The 12,855-nt window shown below is 41.8% G+C and overlaps 1 protein-coding gene across 1 annotated transcript; it reads right to left on the bottom strand.

The window, feature by feature from the left end:
* Positions 1-7,993: 7,993 nt before the first annotated feature.
* Positions 7,994-12,116, bottom strand: LOC105063002 (serine protease 1). The gene is made up of 5 exons (XM_010947433.3): positions 11,984-12,116; positions 10,448-10,607; positions 9,441-9,694; positions 8,762-8,898; positions 7,994-8,240 (listed from the first exon to the last, which is right to left on the bottom strand). The coding sequence occupies exons 1-5, from the start codon at positions 12,021-12,023 to the stop codon at positions 8,091-8,093; spliced, it is 741 nt and encodes a 246-aa protein (XP_010945735.1). The 5' UTR covers positions 12,024-12,116; the 3' UTR covers positions 7,994-8,090.
* Positions 12,117-12,855: the final 739 nt, after the last annotated feature.

The raw sequence follows: 12,855 nt of genomic DNA, 5'->3' as shown, positions 1-12,855 counted from the left end.
ATCAACACTAGAAAGAGAGAAAGAGCAAGAGTTGTAATTTTTCCTACCTGAGGTTTTCAAAGATAATATCAAAGTCTTCAAATTATTAAAAAAATTTTTTTAATTCAAAGAGGAATCATGTATGTCACCCAAGCTATACAGATTAAGAAAATTGACACGTCTTTGCTTGAGATGGAAGTATATTAAAGTTCTGTGAAAACTAACTCACAGGCTTATCTGAGGCTGATCATAAACCCTGATTGGCTGTGCCGGATATTATAAAAAATTTTAAAAAGAATCATTGCTTTAAAAACATTATTTTAAATTAACTTTTGCCTGGAATGAAAGTAAAAAGTTAAATATCACCTGACTTTGGTGCTGAAAGGAATGGAAGAGCTCAGGGTAGGGCCATGAGCACTCCAGAGCCCCTGACCCAGCCCACCTTCCTCCCCTATACTCCCTTCTCCAAAGTCCATCTGCCCAGAGAAAGGGAAGGTACACTTTTCCCAGGTCTGTCCAGGAGTAGTGGCAACCCAGGAAATCACACATGCAAGAGTCTTGGGAAAGTGTAGGGCACTTACAGTGACACATCCCAGCATGCTCATGGGCCTCGGAGAAGCTTAGAGAGAGTGATGATGGGGTGAGTTGTGCATCAGGAGTGGTTCCTTTTGTTTCCATCAACAGTTAATTGAAGGAAATGCCCGCCACCCCATCTCTCTTCAGTTGTGGTTTGCTACTTCCCTTTCTGACCCTTCCAAAGACCACCCCGTCTCTCCCTAGGCACCGGACTCACCAGCCGTGCTCACCAGCATGAAGATGAGATAGCCCTTCATGTCAGGTCGGGATCTCGCCCGGAGCAGACAAGTCAGATAAAGCCTTCAGCTGTCTCAATATTTGGTCCTAGTGTTCTTGGCAAGAACAGCTTGGGGAGAAATACTAATTGTGGGGTGCAGGGTGTAGGGGAAAAGCAAGACTCTTCTAGCAGTCTTCAAATGATTCCTTATCAAAACCCAGTTGTATAAGGCATAGCTGGGAGCTGCCTCTGATGAGAGTAAGAGGAAAGGACAGACCACGTCCAGCCCCTGGTGCCTCTTGTCTGATCCTGAAAGTCTCAGGAGTCCTAATGTACCTGCTGACTGTTTCCTCCCCTCTCTGTGACACCATCTTTTTTTTGTCCCCTCCTTCATTTGTGACTGTGAACCTCTCTCCCTGACCTCACTTGCCATCTCCTATTTCCCCAAGAGTCGGTCCCTCTGCCTCTCTCAGGGAGTCATCAAACATTGGAGTATAAAATAAATTTAACAAATCATCTTTCCCTCCTCATTTTTGTGACAAGGAAGCTGTGGTCCTCATAGCAGTTAGCGGCAAAGTCAGGACTTGGAACTGAGTCTCCAGATTTCCTCTGATGTGTTGAACTCTACCTGAACCCTGGGCTCCCAGAAAACAGCAGTGGGTGAAAAATCCCTAGGAATCCTGTATCCTGGGAAGTGGCTTAGCACAGAGAATTACCCTTCCCCACATAAATGAGAACAGACCTCCCACTCTTTCTCATGGCGCCCTTGAGGTTTTAGGTGACTCCTTAGTTAACCTGTCACAAGACCTTTCCCCTTTTGCCTAAACCCACTGACATGGCCAAAAACACGTACCTTCCAGCTCCCCATTCTCTTTTCTCGTCAATGATTAGCCGAACTTAGAACTGTCTTCCCCCTGAAACTAGCTACATCGAGAGATAAACACTTCCTGTTCTGCTGACTGAGAATCCCTCTGATTGCAGAACAGCTTCCACTGCCAACCCCCCACCTGCAGCTTGTCTGTTTCTCCTGTAAAGGCCCTAAGGCAAAGCCAGCCTGCTGAGACCCTCTGATCTTTGGATCTGGGATGCTCTTCTTATTACAATAGCCTGAGTAAAATCAATCTCCCTTTCCATTCAGTGTTTGTCTCTGATTCTCAGCACTCTTTCCAGTGCGCCCCACTCCTTTTTATGAGTTGGCCTCATGTGATAACGTTCTGAGATGAGCAATAGTGGGTTCAGCCTGGAATACTGGTCGATGGTTTTCTTTTCTTGTAGTGTCCTCTGGCTTTGGTATCAGGGTAACGGGGCCTTTTAGAATGAGTTTGGAAGTGCTCTCTCTTCAGTTTTTAGAGGAGTTTGAAAGGGGTTGGTGTTCATTCTTCAAATGTTTGGTAGAATTCACCAGTGAAGCTATCTGGTCCTGGGGTTTCCTCTGTTGAGAGGTTTTTGATTACTGACTTAGTCTCTTTACTCATTATTGGTCTGTTCTGATTTTCTATTCATAAAGCGTTTAGAGCAGTGAGTTCTAATGGTAAATAGTGAATGCTATGTAACTGCTTGTTAATTAAAATTACTATAACCTTAGGATCCTCAAATTTTCCAGGCTTCTGGGGACACCTTTTTATCTTTATGTCCAAATATTGCTGTAAGTCCTTAAATCTTTGTAACATTTCCATGTTTATTAATAGCAGTGAAGGGCATGGACCCAGGAGTCAAGATCTTAGGGTTCAATTCCTGGCTTCAGGACTTTCTAGTTGCCTTATCCTGAGAAAAAAAAATTTAATCTCTTTAAGCCTCAGTATTCTAATCTGTAAAATGAAAGAAATATTAGTGCCTACCTCATAGGATAGCTGTGAGGATTAAATATTATTTAAGCATAATTAAATATTATTTGTGCATAAGCATAGTGTGTGACACCTAGAAGATACTTAATAAATACTAGTTATAATTATTATTACATTTTTTGCACCTTTGCATAAATGAGAAATGAGTCCTGAGGACTTAGGAGAAGCAAACCTTAAGTATGTTTCTGGTCCACAGAACTGTGTATCTTGGCTCCAGCAGAGTCCTGGACCATAGTGCTGCCCGGAGTCAGGGATTCAGAATTACTGAGCCCCCTGTGGGTTTCACATCTCCCCAGTCCAATACAGCTTCCTCTACTGAGAAGAATTACCACCCCCTCCAGTTCTCACCATGTCTGACTTGTGACATCCAGTGACAAACGTGAGACTTAGAAAAGATGTGGGATTCTCCTTGAAGATGAGGATGGATGAAGAGATTTTGGTAAGGTGATAAGGACTAATACTAAATTTTGTAAACTAAACTGTCTGGAAATTTCATTAAAAATAAACGTTATTTTTAATGTAAAGTCTATCACATGTTTATTGAGAAAAATCCAGAAAAAGAACATCAGAAATAGGAAACAGTTACAATGAAAACTCACTAATTTAACTCATTTGGAGTTGTCCGCTATTAGTATGTCACACACGGCAACACTATATTTTTTGCTCTGCCCATTCTCTATAATTTCCCCTCACACATGCAAAAAGTTAATAATTCTTTAAGACTTTAGAGCAGTTTCAAGTTCACAGCAAAACTGAGAGAAAGGTGCAAGGATTTCCCATATACCTCATCCCCCTACACGTGCATAGGTTCCCCCATTACCAGCGTCCTCCATCAGATGTTACATTTGTTACAGCTGATGAACCTACACTGGCACATTATTGTCATCTAAAGTCCATAGGTAACCCTAGGGCTCACTCTTGGTGCTATACACTCTATGGGTTTAGACAAATGTATGATAACATCGTAACAGCATCATACTGAGTGTGGTACTGGTATCATTTAATAGTGTCATCACTGTCCCCCCGAATCCTCTGAGCTCTGCCTGTTCATTCTTCCCACCACTCCGAACCCCTGGAAACCACTGATCTTTTTGTTGCCTTTATAGTTTTGCCTTTTCCAAGAATGTCATCCAGTTGGAATCATACAATACGTAGCCTTTTCAGATTAGCTTTTTCCAGTTACTAATGTGCGTTTAAGTTCCCTCCACGTCTTTTCATCACTTGATAGTGTCTTTTTAGCGCCGAATAACTTTCCATTGTTTGTACATACCACTGTTTATTTATCTTTCCGTCTATAGGAGAACGTCTTGGTGGCTTCCACGTTTTGTTAATTATAAATAAAGCTGCTATAAACATCCATGTGCAGGTTTTTGTGTAGAGATACATTTTCAACTCCTTTTGTAAATGCCAAAGAGTGTGATTGCTGTACTATACAGTAAGAATATATTTAGGAAGTTTCTTTTTTTTTTCTTTTTTTCAAAAATTGAAGTATAGTCAGTTCACAATGTTGTATCAGTGTCTGGTATACAGTGTAATAGTTAAGTTATATATATGCATGTGTATATTCATTTTCATATTCTTTTTCATTATAGGTTACTACAAGATATTGAATATAGTTCCCTGTGCTGTACAGTATAAACTTGTTGTTTATCTATTTTATATATAGTAATTAGTATCTGCAAATCTTGAACTCCCAATTTATCCACTTAGACTGAGCTAGTCAGAATAAATGAATATTTTTAAGACTAGTGACTTTTGTAACTGTATCCTTTCAACAAGACAGACACTCTGAATTGACTTTTAAAAATAAGACCAAGTTAATATTAAGACAGTAAATATCTTTATTTTTAAAGATCTTTTAAAATTTGATTTTAATACTAAAGTTACTTGCCATAAGAGATAAATGATTAGAATATTTTTTCATTTAAATGATGAATTAAATACGATTTCTAGGGAAAAAAGAGGCTTCTATTTGTCTTATTAAAGCAAATTTTCTTAGATAAATTCATCTGGAGCATTCCTTGAAATTCTTTGCTTGTTAATGGGAAAACTGACAAATAGATTATGGACTATAGCAGTTTGAAGTAAAGTTACTTCTGTCCAGCTTGTGCATCCCACAGGAAAAAAAAATATTTACATAAGTAGTAAAGCTTCCAAGTGCAAACATTGCTTCGCTTTACATAGCTATCAAAGTTCATAACCATGAAGTTGACAGTTGACACCATCTTCTCAGAGTTTTCAGGTGTAAGAGATAAATAAATTAATCTGTTACTATAATAAGGCATACCAAGCAAAAAACAAAAAACAAACAAAAAAAAAAACCTCTTTGTTTCTATGCATTTGCTCCTAATCTTAGATTGTTACCTCTTTGCCTTATTTTTGCTACAAAATATCATGTCTCCCTGGATTTTATTGAATCATAAATTAGGTGTTTATTTGTAGTAAGTATATCTTGGTGAGAGAGACCTCCTCTGATTCTGCAAAGTGGGTTTTTACTTTACACTCTATCTTGCTGTCATAGGTCTTTTTGCTTTTCAGTCATCCATCCCTCAGTCTGGTTTGCTTCTCCTGTGGCATTTGCATTCATTAGCATTATATCCAATAGCCTCTATTTATTTGTTCTCTGTTTACCCAGTCAGAAGGGATATACCAGGAAGGCAGGGTTTTAACTGATTTCCTCCTTTCTGTACCTTTAGTGCATAAAACACTGGTAGGCATGTAATAGGCCCTCAGTAAGTATTTGTTGAGTAAGTGATTGGATAAATGAATGGAATAGTTACATTGTCTCCACTGTATGACATACCAGGTTTATTTAATAACCTTCTATTAATGAGTATTTGAGTTACTTCTGGATTTTCAGTGTTAGGTAGATATCAATAAGCATCCTTGATTACTCTAGTGGAGATCACAGCTACCTCCTTATCATTTACTCCTCCTCCTGATAGGCAACCTTATAATTACTCAGTCAACCAAGCATGTACAAGTAGGCCAAGCTTATTACAAAATAAAAAGTCTACCTCACACTCTGACGGTATGCCGCGTAACTTAATTGTAAGTTAATCAGCATAATCCCCTTCGATTACTGGCTCAGGGATAAGCAAGGCACCAAATTCAGTTAAGGAGATACAATATGGTGTTTAACAGGAAAGAAAAAGCTTCTCTCTCCCTAGATACAGGCAAGGGAGAGTGCCGCTCTGAGAGCCATTTTGATCGCAAGGGTAAAGCCTTGCGATCAAGATCACAGTAATGCATTACTGTGATTGAATGGAATCTTTAACTAAACATTTCTTGAATTGCTGAATCAAACTATCCTTGAAGTCCTCACTATATCTAAGCTTCCACTAGCGCACTTTTGAATATATTTGAAACGTACGAGTTGGACATTCTGTTCCTTGCAGCTGAACGACTCCTAAAGGATACACGTGCATTAATACATTTTTTTGCCTTTGTTTTTATATGCACATTTTAATAAAGTAGAATTGCACAAGTTAAGTTACTGCGCCAAAGAGCACAGAGAATTTACGTTTTAATATAAATTCACAAATTGTGAAGATTTATATTTTAAACAAAATAAGAGATAGAAAATGCCAAAATATGCTGAAAAGGGACTGTTGGATGGCATCAAGAAAAATGATGTATTTGTCCTTTTCATACTTTATTTTGGTGCTTTCCTGATCTCTCATCTTTTATATATCCCACTTGTCAGGTCTCTGAATCTTCCCTCTACCTCGAGGTGAGTAGGGGTATATTTGTAGTGGTAAGGCGTGGGTTAGAAAGACATTTCAGAGGGAACAGAGAAATCTTTAAACTTGTTTGTTTCTGTAGAGAAGCCTGAGGTGTTTAGTTAAGGTAGATCCAAGGTAATATTTTTAAAAAGAGGGATTATATGCGAAATTATTTTAGGACATGTGGAAACATAACAGCAATTCAATAACAACTAAGGAAATACACAGTATAGGTTAGCTATGACCAAAGGATTTGTGCTCCGTCCTTGTGGCATTGATAACGCAATGCTAAGGGCTCAGGATGGCTCCCTACAAAAGTGCCACCCAGAGTAACAGAGGGATAGGAAATTGGTAATAGGAGAACATATCTTCCCATATCTTCCTTTTCTAAGATACCTGTTATGGACTGCACATTTGTGTCCCCCACCCCCGAAATTCATACATTCAAATTCTAAACCTCAAGGAAATGGTTTTAGGAGGTAGGTCCCTTGGAAGCTTTAGATGAGGTCATAAAGGGGGAGGGGCCCATGAGGGAGTTAGAGGTTTTATAAGAGGAAGATCCCAGAGCTAGTTCCCTGAGCCATGTGAGGACACAGCAAGAAGGCAGCTGTCTACAACCAGGAAGTGAGCCCCCACGACCTCCTGCATCACCTTGACCTTGGACTTTCCAGCTTCAAAAACTGTGAGAAATTAATGTTTGAGGTTTAAGCCATCCTGTCTGAGGTTTTTTCTGTTACAGAGCCCCAGCTGACCAAACAATACCCAACCTTCATCTTATCACCTTATCTTTCTTTCTTGATTAATACCAAATACACACAGGAATCATGTATTGGAACTTGTACCTCAAATCAATCCCTGGGTGATCCGAGGAACAACAGAGATGGAGGGGAGCAATGCTGAAGAACTAAAACAGCGGGTCTCTGGTGAATATTGGCGAAGGACTGAAGAGAACAGAAAGCACCCCTGTAGCCAAGACTTTTATGACGTCAGGATAATAGATCTATTTTCGGCAAACTTATCTGCATTTGCAATTTTTTTAGCTTATAGTTCAAATTAGTAATACTTTGGGCTGGGGTTTAGGGAGTGTGGTGTTCGGAAAAGGGCACAGATTACTTGCAGAAATCATGCCAGCTATAGAAATAAAAATCCAGGTGGAAAATAAGAAATATCTTGGAGAACACAACACATAGGTAGATGAAACTTTGGAAAATACAGGGAATCTGTGATTTAAAACATTATCTAGACTTTCTATCGTCTGGCCTCACAGATTCCAGGTAGATTAGAGACAAAGGGGGAACAGGGGGTCACAGCAGTACAGAGCACTGAGGTCTCACCTCTGCTTCACTAGGAACCAGGTGAATGACTCTGGACAGTTGATTTTAAGGTTCTGTCACTTTAGTGTCACTCTCTGTGTAAAACTGTGACGGTAACAGTGACCCCTAACCATATTCATATTTATATCCTCAACACCCACACAGAGTCTGGCATATAGCATGTGACTAGCCATTTATTTTGCTCAGTTTGAATGAATGACTAAATAACCTTTCAAATTCCATCTTTATAGAACAGTTCAGTTCTATGTTCACCCTCTTCTCAGCAGCCACATTAAAAAGAAAGTACATTAAAAACCAAGTAAGGATACTTGGGACATATTTGTACAGGAAAAAGCATTTTTATTTAGATACCACTTTGAGGATGGGAGGAAGGTGGAGCTGACTAGCAGGAAGGGTCATGAAGAGATGAAGCTGTTTAGTAGGAAGAGATGGTCTGCCGAATCCAGCTCACGTAGTTGCAGACCTTGGTGTAGACACCAGGCTTGCCTTTCACAGCGCAGCCGTAGCCCCAGGACACAATACCCTGGAGCTTTCCATTGCAGACCACAGGGCCGCCAGAGTCACCCTGAGCAAGAGGGAAGAGCCAGTTAGAACCCTCAACTATGCCCAGATGGGACAAAGGCTCCAGGATGTCCCTCCTCTATCCTGGGACCACCTTCCCAGGCTGCTGATCCTCCACGAAGCCCTGCGCCTTCCCCGGAAATCCAACCCTCAGCCTCTATACTGTATCCCTAGCCTTTCTCCTCCCTCCTTCTAGCTCCCCTCGGTCCTCACTCACAGGCCTGTAGGGCCAAGAAGAGGTGAGGACTGGGTAGGACAATGCTGCCCAGTTAGCCCTGCTCCTTCCAGAGGTTCCTTCTACCATATCCCTCTGCAGAGGGCGTCCGGATGTACTGTTTGCACATGATTGTCTGTGTATCTTTCTAGCCTGAACCCTAGGCATAAATATGTCCAGAAGAAAATCGATCATTTCTGCCAGATCGATCGCTCAGAGAGAGCTGTTGAGTCTTCTGTTTTGCAAAAGGGAAGGATGGCGGAGATACTGTGAGGCTGAGCTGGAAGGAGAAGGCGTGCAAAGGAACGAACCTGGCAGGAGTCCTTCCCACCCTCCAGGAAGCCCACGCAGATCATGTTGCTGGTGATCTGGCCTGGGTAGGCGCTGCTGCAGGCGCTGTTTGACAGGATGGGAGCGTTCAGACACTGCAGCAGGTCAGGGGTGCTGGCTGTTGGGGGCCAGAGTGAAGAGGGAAGAGGATTACTGCTAGGATCCTGGAAACTTCTTTCTTAGTCTCGTTGCCCTCTCTTCCCAATACCGCCACTCCCTCTCTCAGATTGCCAGGAGCTTCTATTTTGGAAGAACAACTTTTATCTGGAGGTCCTTCCAAACGTGTTCATCAACAACCTGTTCTCTCTCTGACACTAGCATCAGTGACCACAGACCGCAGATCTGCAGACTTTGCTTCTCAAGCAGGTCTATAGTTCGGGAAGTCCCAAATCCCTTAGCCTCTGTTCCTTTTACCTCCTCAGATTTTGTTCGGTTATCTGCAAATCATGAACCACACTTCAGCTGCATACCCGGCAGCTTTATCATGCTTGCTTTTTGCTGTGTTGGCAAGCAGAGGAATCTTATGCATCTCAGTTAGTATTCTCTAAGGCTCCACAGGACCACACTATCCTCTGTGAACATGGCCTTGAGCGACCAATGGGATGAACTGCCCCTAAACATGTTCTTCACCTTAGTGCTTCTGTTCCGGGGGAGACTTACAGCCACTGCTTTTGGTGTTGCCCCAGCCAGAGATGAGACACTTGGTCCCAGCAGATGCACAAGACGTTGGTAGAGAGATACTGGCTACTCGAGAGTTGAGAGTGGCAGCAGTCTTCAGTTTAATCAGCATGATGTCGTTGTCCAGGGTATTTGAGTTGTAACTGGGGTGTCTGATGATCTTGGACGCACTAATGAATTGCTCATTGCCCTCCACGACGTTAATGTTGTATTCTCCCAGACGCACCTGTATGGAGCTGGACAAAGGAATGAAAGTTCTCTAGGTACCCAAGTTGAGCTCCTTCCCCTCCCTGTGCACCCCGGTCATGGGCACAAGCACCGACACCTGCCCCTTGACGCACTCTCACACACAGGCCATCGTGCACTTAAGGGAGTCCTACCCGACACGGTGCAGGCTAGAGGAGTCCTTAGGAAGGTGTCGCTACAAGCATAGATTCAACCCAACATCTTGTGAGCGTGTCAGGTATAGGAATAGCGACCAAATGATGCCAACAGAACAGCGGGAGACGAGATGGGAACCGGTAGTGGTGATCAGACAGCACCTGCCATTTCTCCTCTGGTGGGGCTTACCAGTCATTGCAGGGAGGTGTGGCAGGACTCAGAGATGCAACAGAATTACCAGGGGAGCAGAATGCGCTGTGCCTGTTTTAAGTTGTACCAGAAGTTTTCTGTGTTCTGTGACTTCCATGTGCCATTTTTCCTGCTTGATCTCCGATTAGTGGTCTTGAGATAGTTCTAGGTATAATTCATCACTCACTATTTCCCCTCCCAGGATTATATTGCCGTGATTTGGAAGGAAGTCAGGGCACTCTGAGGGTGTCTGAGGGGGAAAGTCCCTCAGTGCTTAAAACGTCTCGGGGAATAATGAGGTTTTAGACTCTGAACGCTCACCCCTCGAGCATATCCTGTAAGTTACCCTGATTGCACTTTGGCAGGACTTGGGGCTGGCTCGAGCCCAGAGGACGGGGCTGTGAGTGCTGGTTACTTACGACTTGTAGCAGTGAGCAGCGGACACCACCCACTGGCTGTTGATGAGGGAGCCCCCGCAGAAGTGGTAGCCGGAGTTCAGGGACACCTGGTAGGGGACGGAATTCTCCGCACAGGTGTAGCCCCCGACGATCTTGTCATCGTCGTCAATGGGGACAGCAACTGACAGAGAAAAGTTGGAAGCTATCTGTACAACAGCTCCGTTGTGGGATCCCTACCCACCACCAAGTTTTTGCAGATCAACCAGGAAAGGATAAGTGATGTTTCCATGTCACGCATAATCTGTAACACATAGTCTACTTGCTATGCCTGTCTAATTTTTAGTTTCATGCTTTAAATTTGATGAATAGACTGATTTTCACATATGCTACACACACACACACACAAATCAGAGACTCCTTACATGATAAATGCCTTAAAGCCCACTACCTGAGGATATGAAGAATACGTTTTACCCAAAACCCTGCTGAGCAGACATTTAAGTATGTGGTCAATGAAGCTCTGCAGGAACCATCAGTATGTTTGTTTGTAGATTTCAGTGTGGGATAAATACCACATGAGGTAACAGGAAGGGAGCTTTAGAAGCTACCTGAGAATGTTGTAGCCTGGGATAAAATGGAGAGTTTTGTACTTTTGTTCTCCTAACCTCTTCCTGGTTCTTGCCTAAAATGCTCATTAAATAATCGAATAGAACTTTGTAAGTTTTCCCTCTCCAATCTTTCCCCTTATCCCAATATCTCTCCAACATTTTGAATTTATTCAGCACTGTGAAGTCTGGAGTATTGATTTATTGTAATTTCTATGAACATCAAATGCCTAGGATTATACTATATGTGCCCTACTGTTCATGTATTTTTAAAGTAATTTAGGGAAAGTCATTTCCTGGTATATAAATAGGTGTATTGAATTTATAACTACTCAGTTTGGGAAGATTCAGTAGTAAGTTTGAGTTGCATACAACTGAGTAGCTTGAAAACAGAAAGAGTCATTTGTCTATTTCTTTTCACCATTGCAAGAGGTGTTATCTCACACTAGCGAGATTTCCTTACTGATGATGTGGTATAACCGAGTCCATAGCTTTTATTCATGAAAAATAGAGTATCTTCGCCTGTTAAGGTCCCTGTTAAGATGCCCTTTAGTATAGAGGAGACTCAGGTTCTCATTCTCACAGCTTCTTCTAGAAGCAAAAGAATAGTCATTAGTCTTACTAATTATTAACTCCATATCCTTAGAAAGGCCAAAGCAACATTTCCTTAACTTTGCCTATCCCTTCCTCTTCTCTTCCTTCAGAGATTGTACCTGAATTTCAGGGAAATTCTATCTCTTAATACTTCCTATACTGATTGCCCCTTTCTCACCATAATCTCTAATAAGTGAGATTTCATTATCTACAGACGTATTTGCTATACACTGTCGTTTCAACGTCTTAAGCTCCTGAGTGCAGAGATTATATTCAGCATTCATTGTTGTCTTCAGAGTAGAAAGTCCAACTTAAATACATGACAGAGACCTATCGCCCTCTCAGTAACAAGACTCACCAGCGGCTCCCAGGAGAGCAAGAAAGATGAAGGTCTTCATGTTTGCTCACTGGATCTGGGCTGGGGGTTAGGTTGAAGGGTTTCCCTCCACCGCTATTTATACATCCAGGTTTGTCATTGACACCCATGGCCACAGGTGCCAGGAATGCGATTTCACTGGAAACTCACAAATCCAAATTTAGAATTCAGTTCTGTGCCAAACTGTAGATAATTTAGCATCCAATTTAAACATCCACCTTTGTCCATTTTTCCAGAAGGTTATGGGAATGGAAGAAATGAACCCACCTGGCAGGCCCTGTTCCCCGTAACAGCAAAGTAAGTTGGAGGAAGGTCACAAACAGAGCTACAGGTGTCTTGCTTCTCAGACAAAAATTGTAGGTTCTTGGTTGTCTCAAGTGTGAACTTTTATCCTGAAAACTATCTTGTAGCTACACCCAGATCTTTAAGTAACATTGGCTCCTTCACTATCGTAAATCTGTCTTATTGTAGGTCTGGCCTTATATACCTATGTTAACCTTTCACTATTAATAGGAACTCTTTTTCCTCTGAGAAAAAGAAAATCTTTCTGATTTGAAACCACAATAGATCAAAGAAGGAAAGAGAAAGAATGAGGATAACTTATGTTTGTTTGGAACTTACTATTTAATAGGCATAGTCTCAATACTTTGCCTATGTTACTTTAATAAATCCCAAAGCAAACCTACAAGATACCTATCATTGTTCCCACTTTACAGATGGGAAATCTGAGGCACACAAAGGTATAAGGGACTTTACCAATCACACAGTAAGTACATGGTAGGGTCTGAATTCCAACCCAGGATGTCTGGCTTCAGTGTCTGTGCTCTTAACCGCTGTATATAACACCTCCCTAG

This window comes from Camelus bactrianus, chromosome 7, assembly GCF_048773025.1.
Source record: "Camelus bactrianus isolate YW-2024 breed Bactrian camel chromosome 7, ASM4877302v1, whole genome shotgun sequence".
In the NCBI taxonomy this organism is placed as follows: domain Eukaryota; kingdom Metazoa; phylum Chordata; class Mammalia; order Artiodactyla; family Camelidae; genus Camelus; species Camelus bactrianus.
The sequence above is the reverse complement of the archived record's forward strand: the minus strand, read 5'-3'. Positions and strand labels throughout refer to the sequence as shown.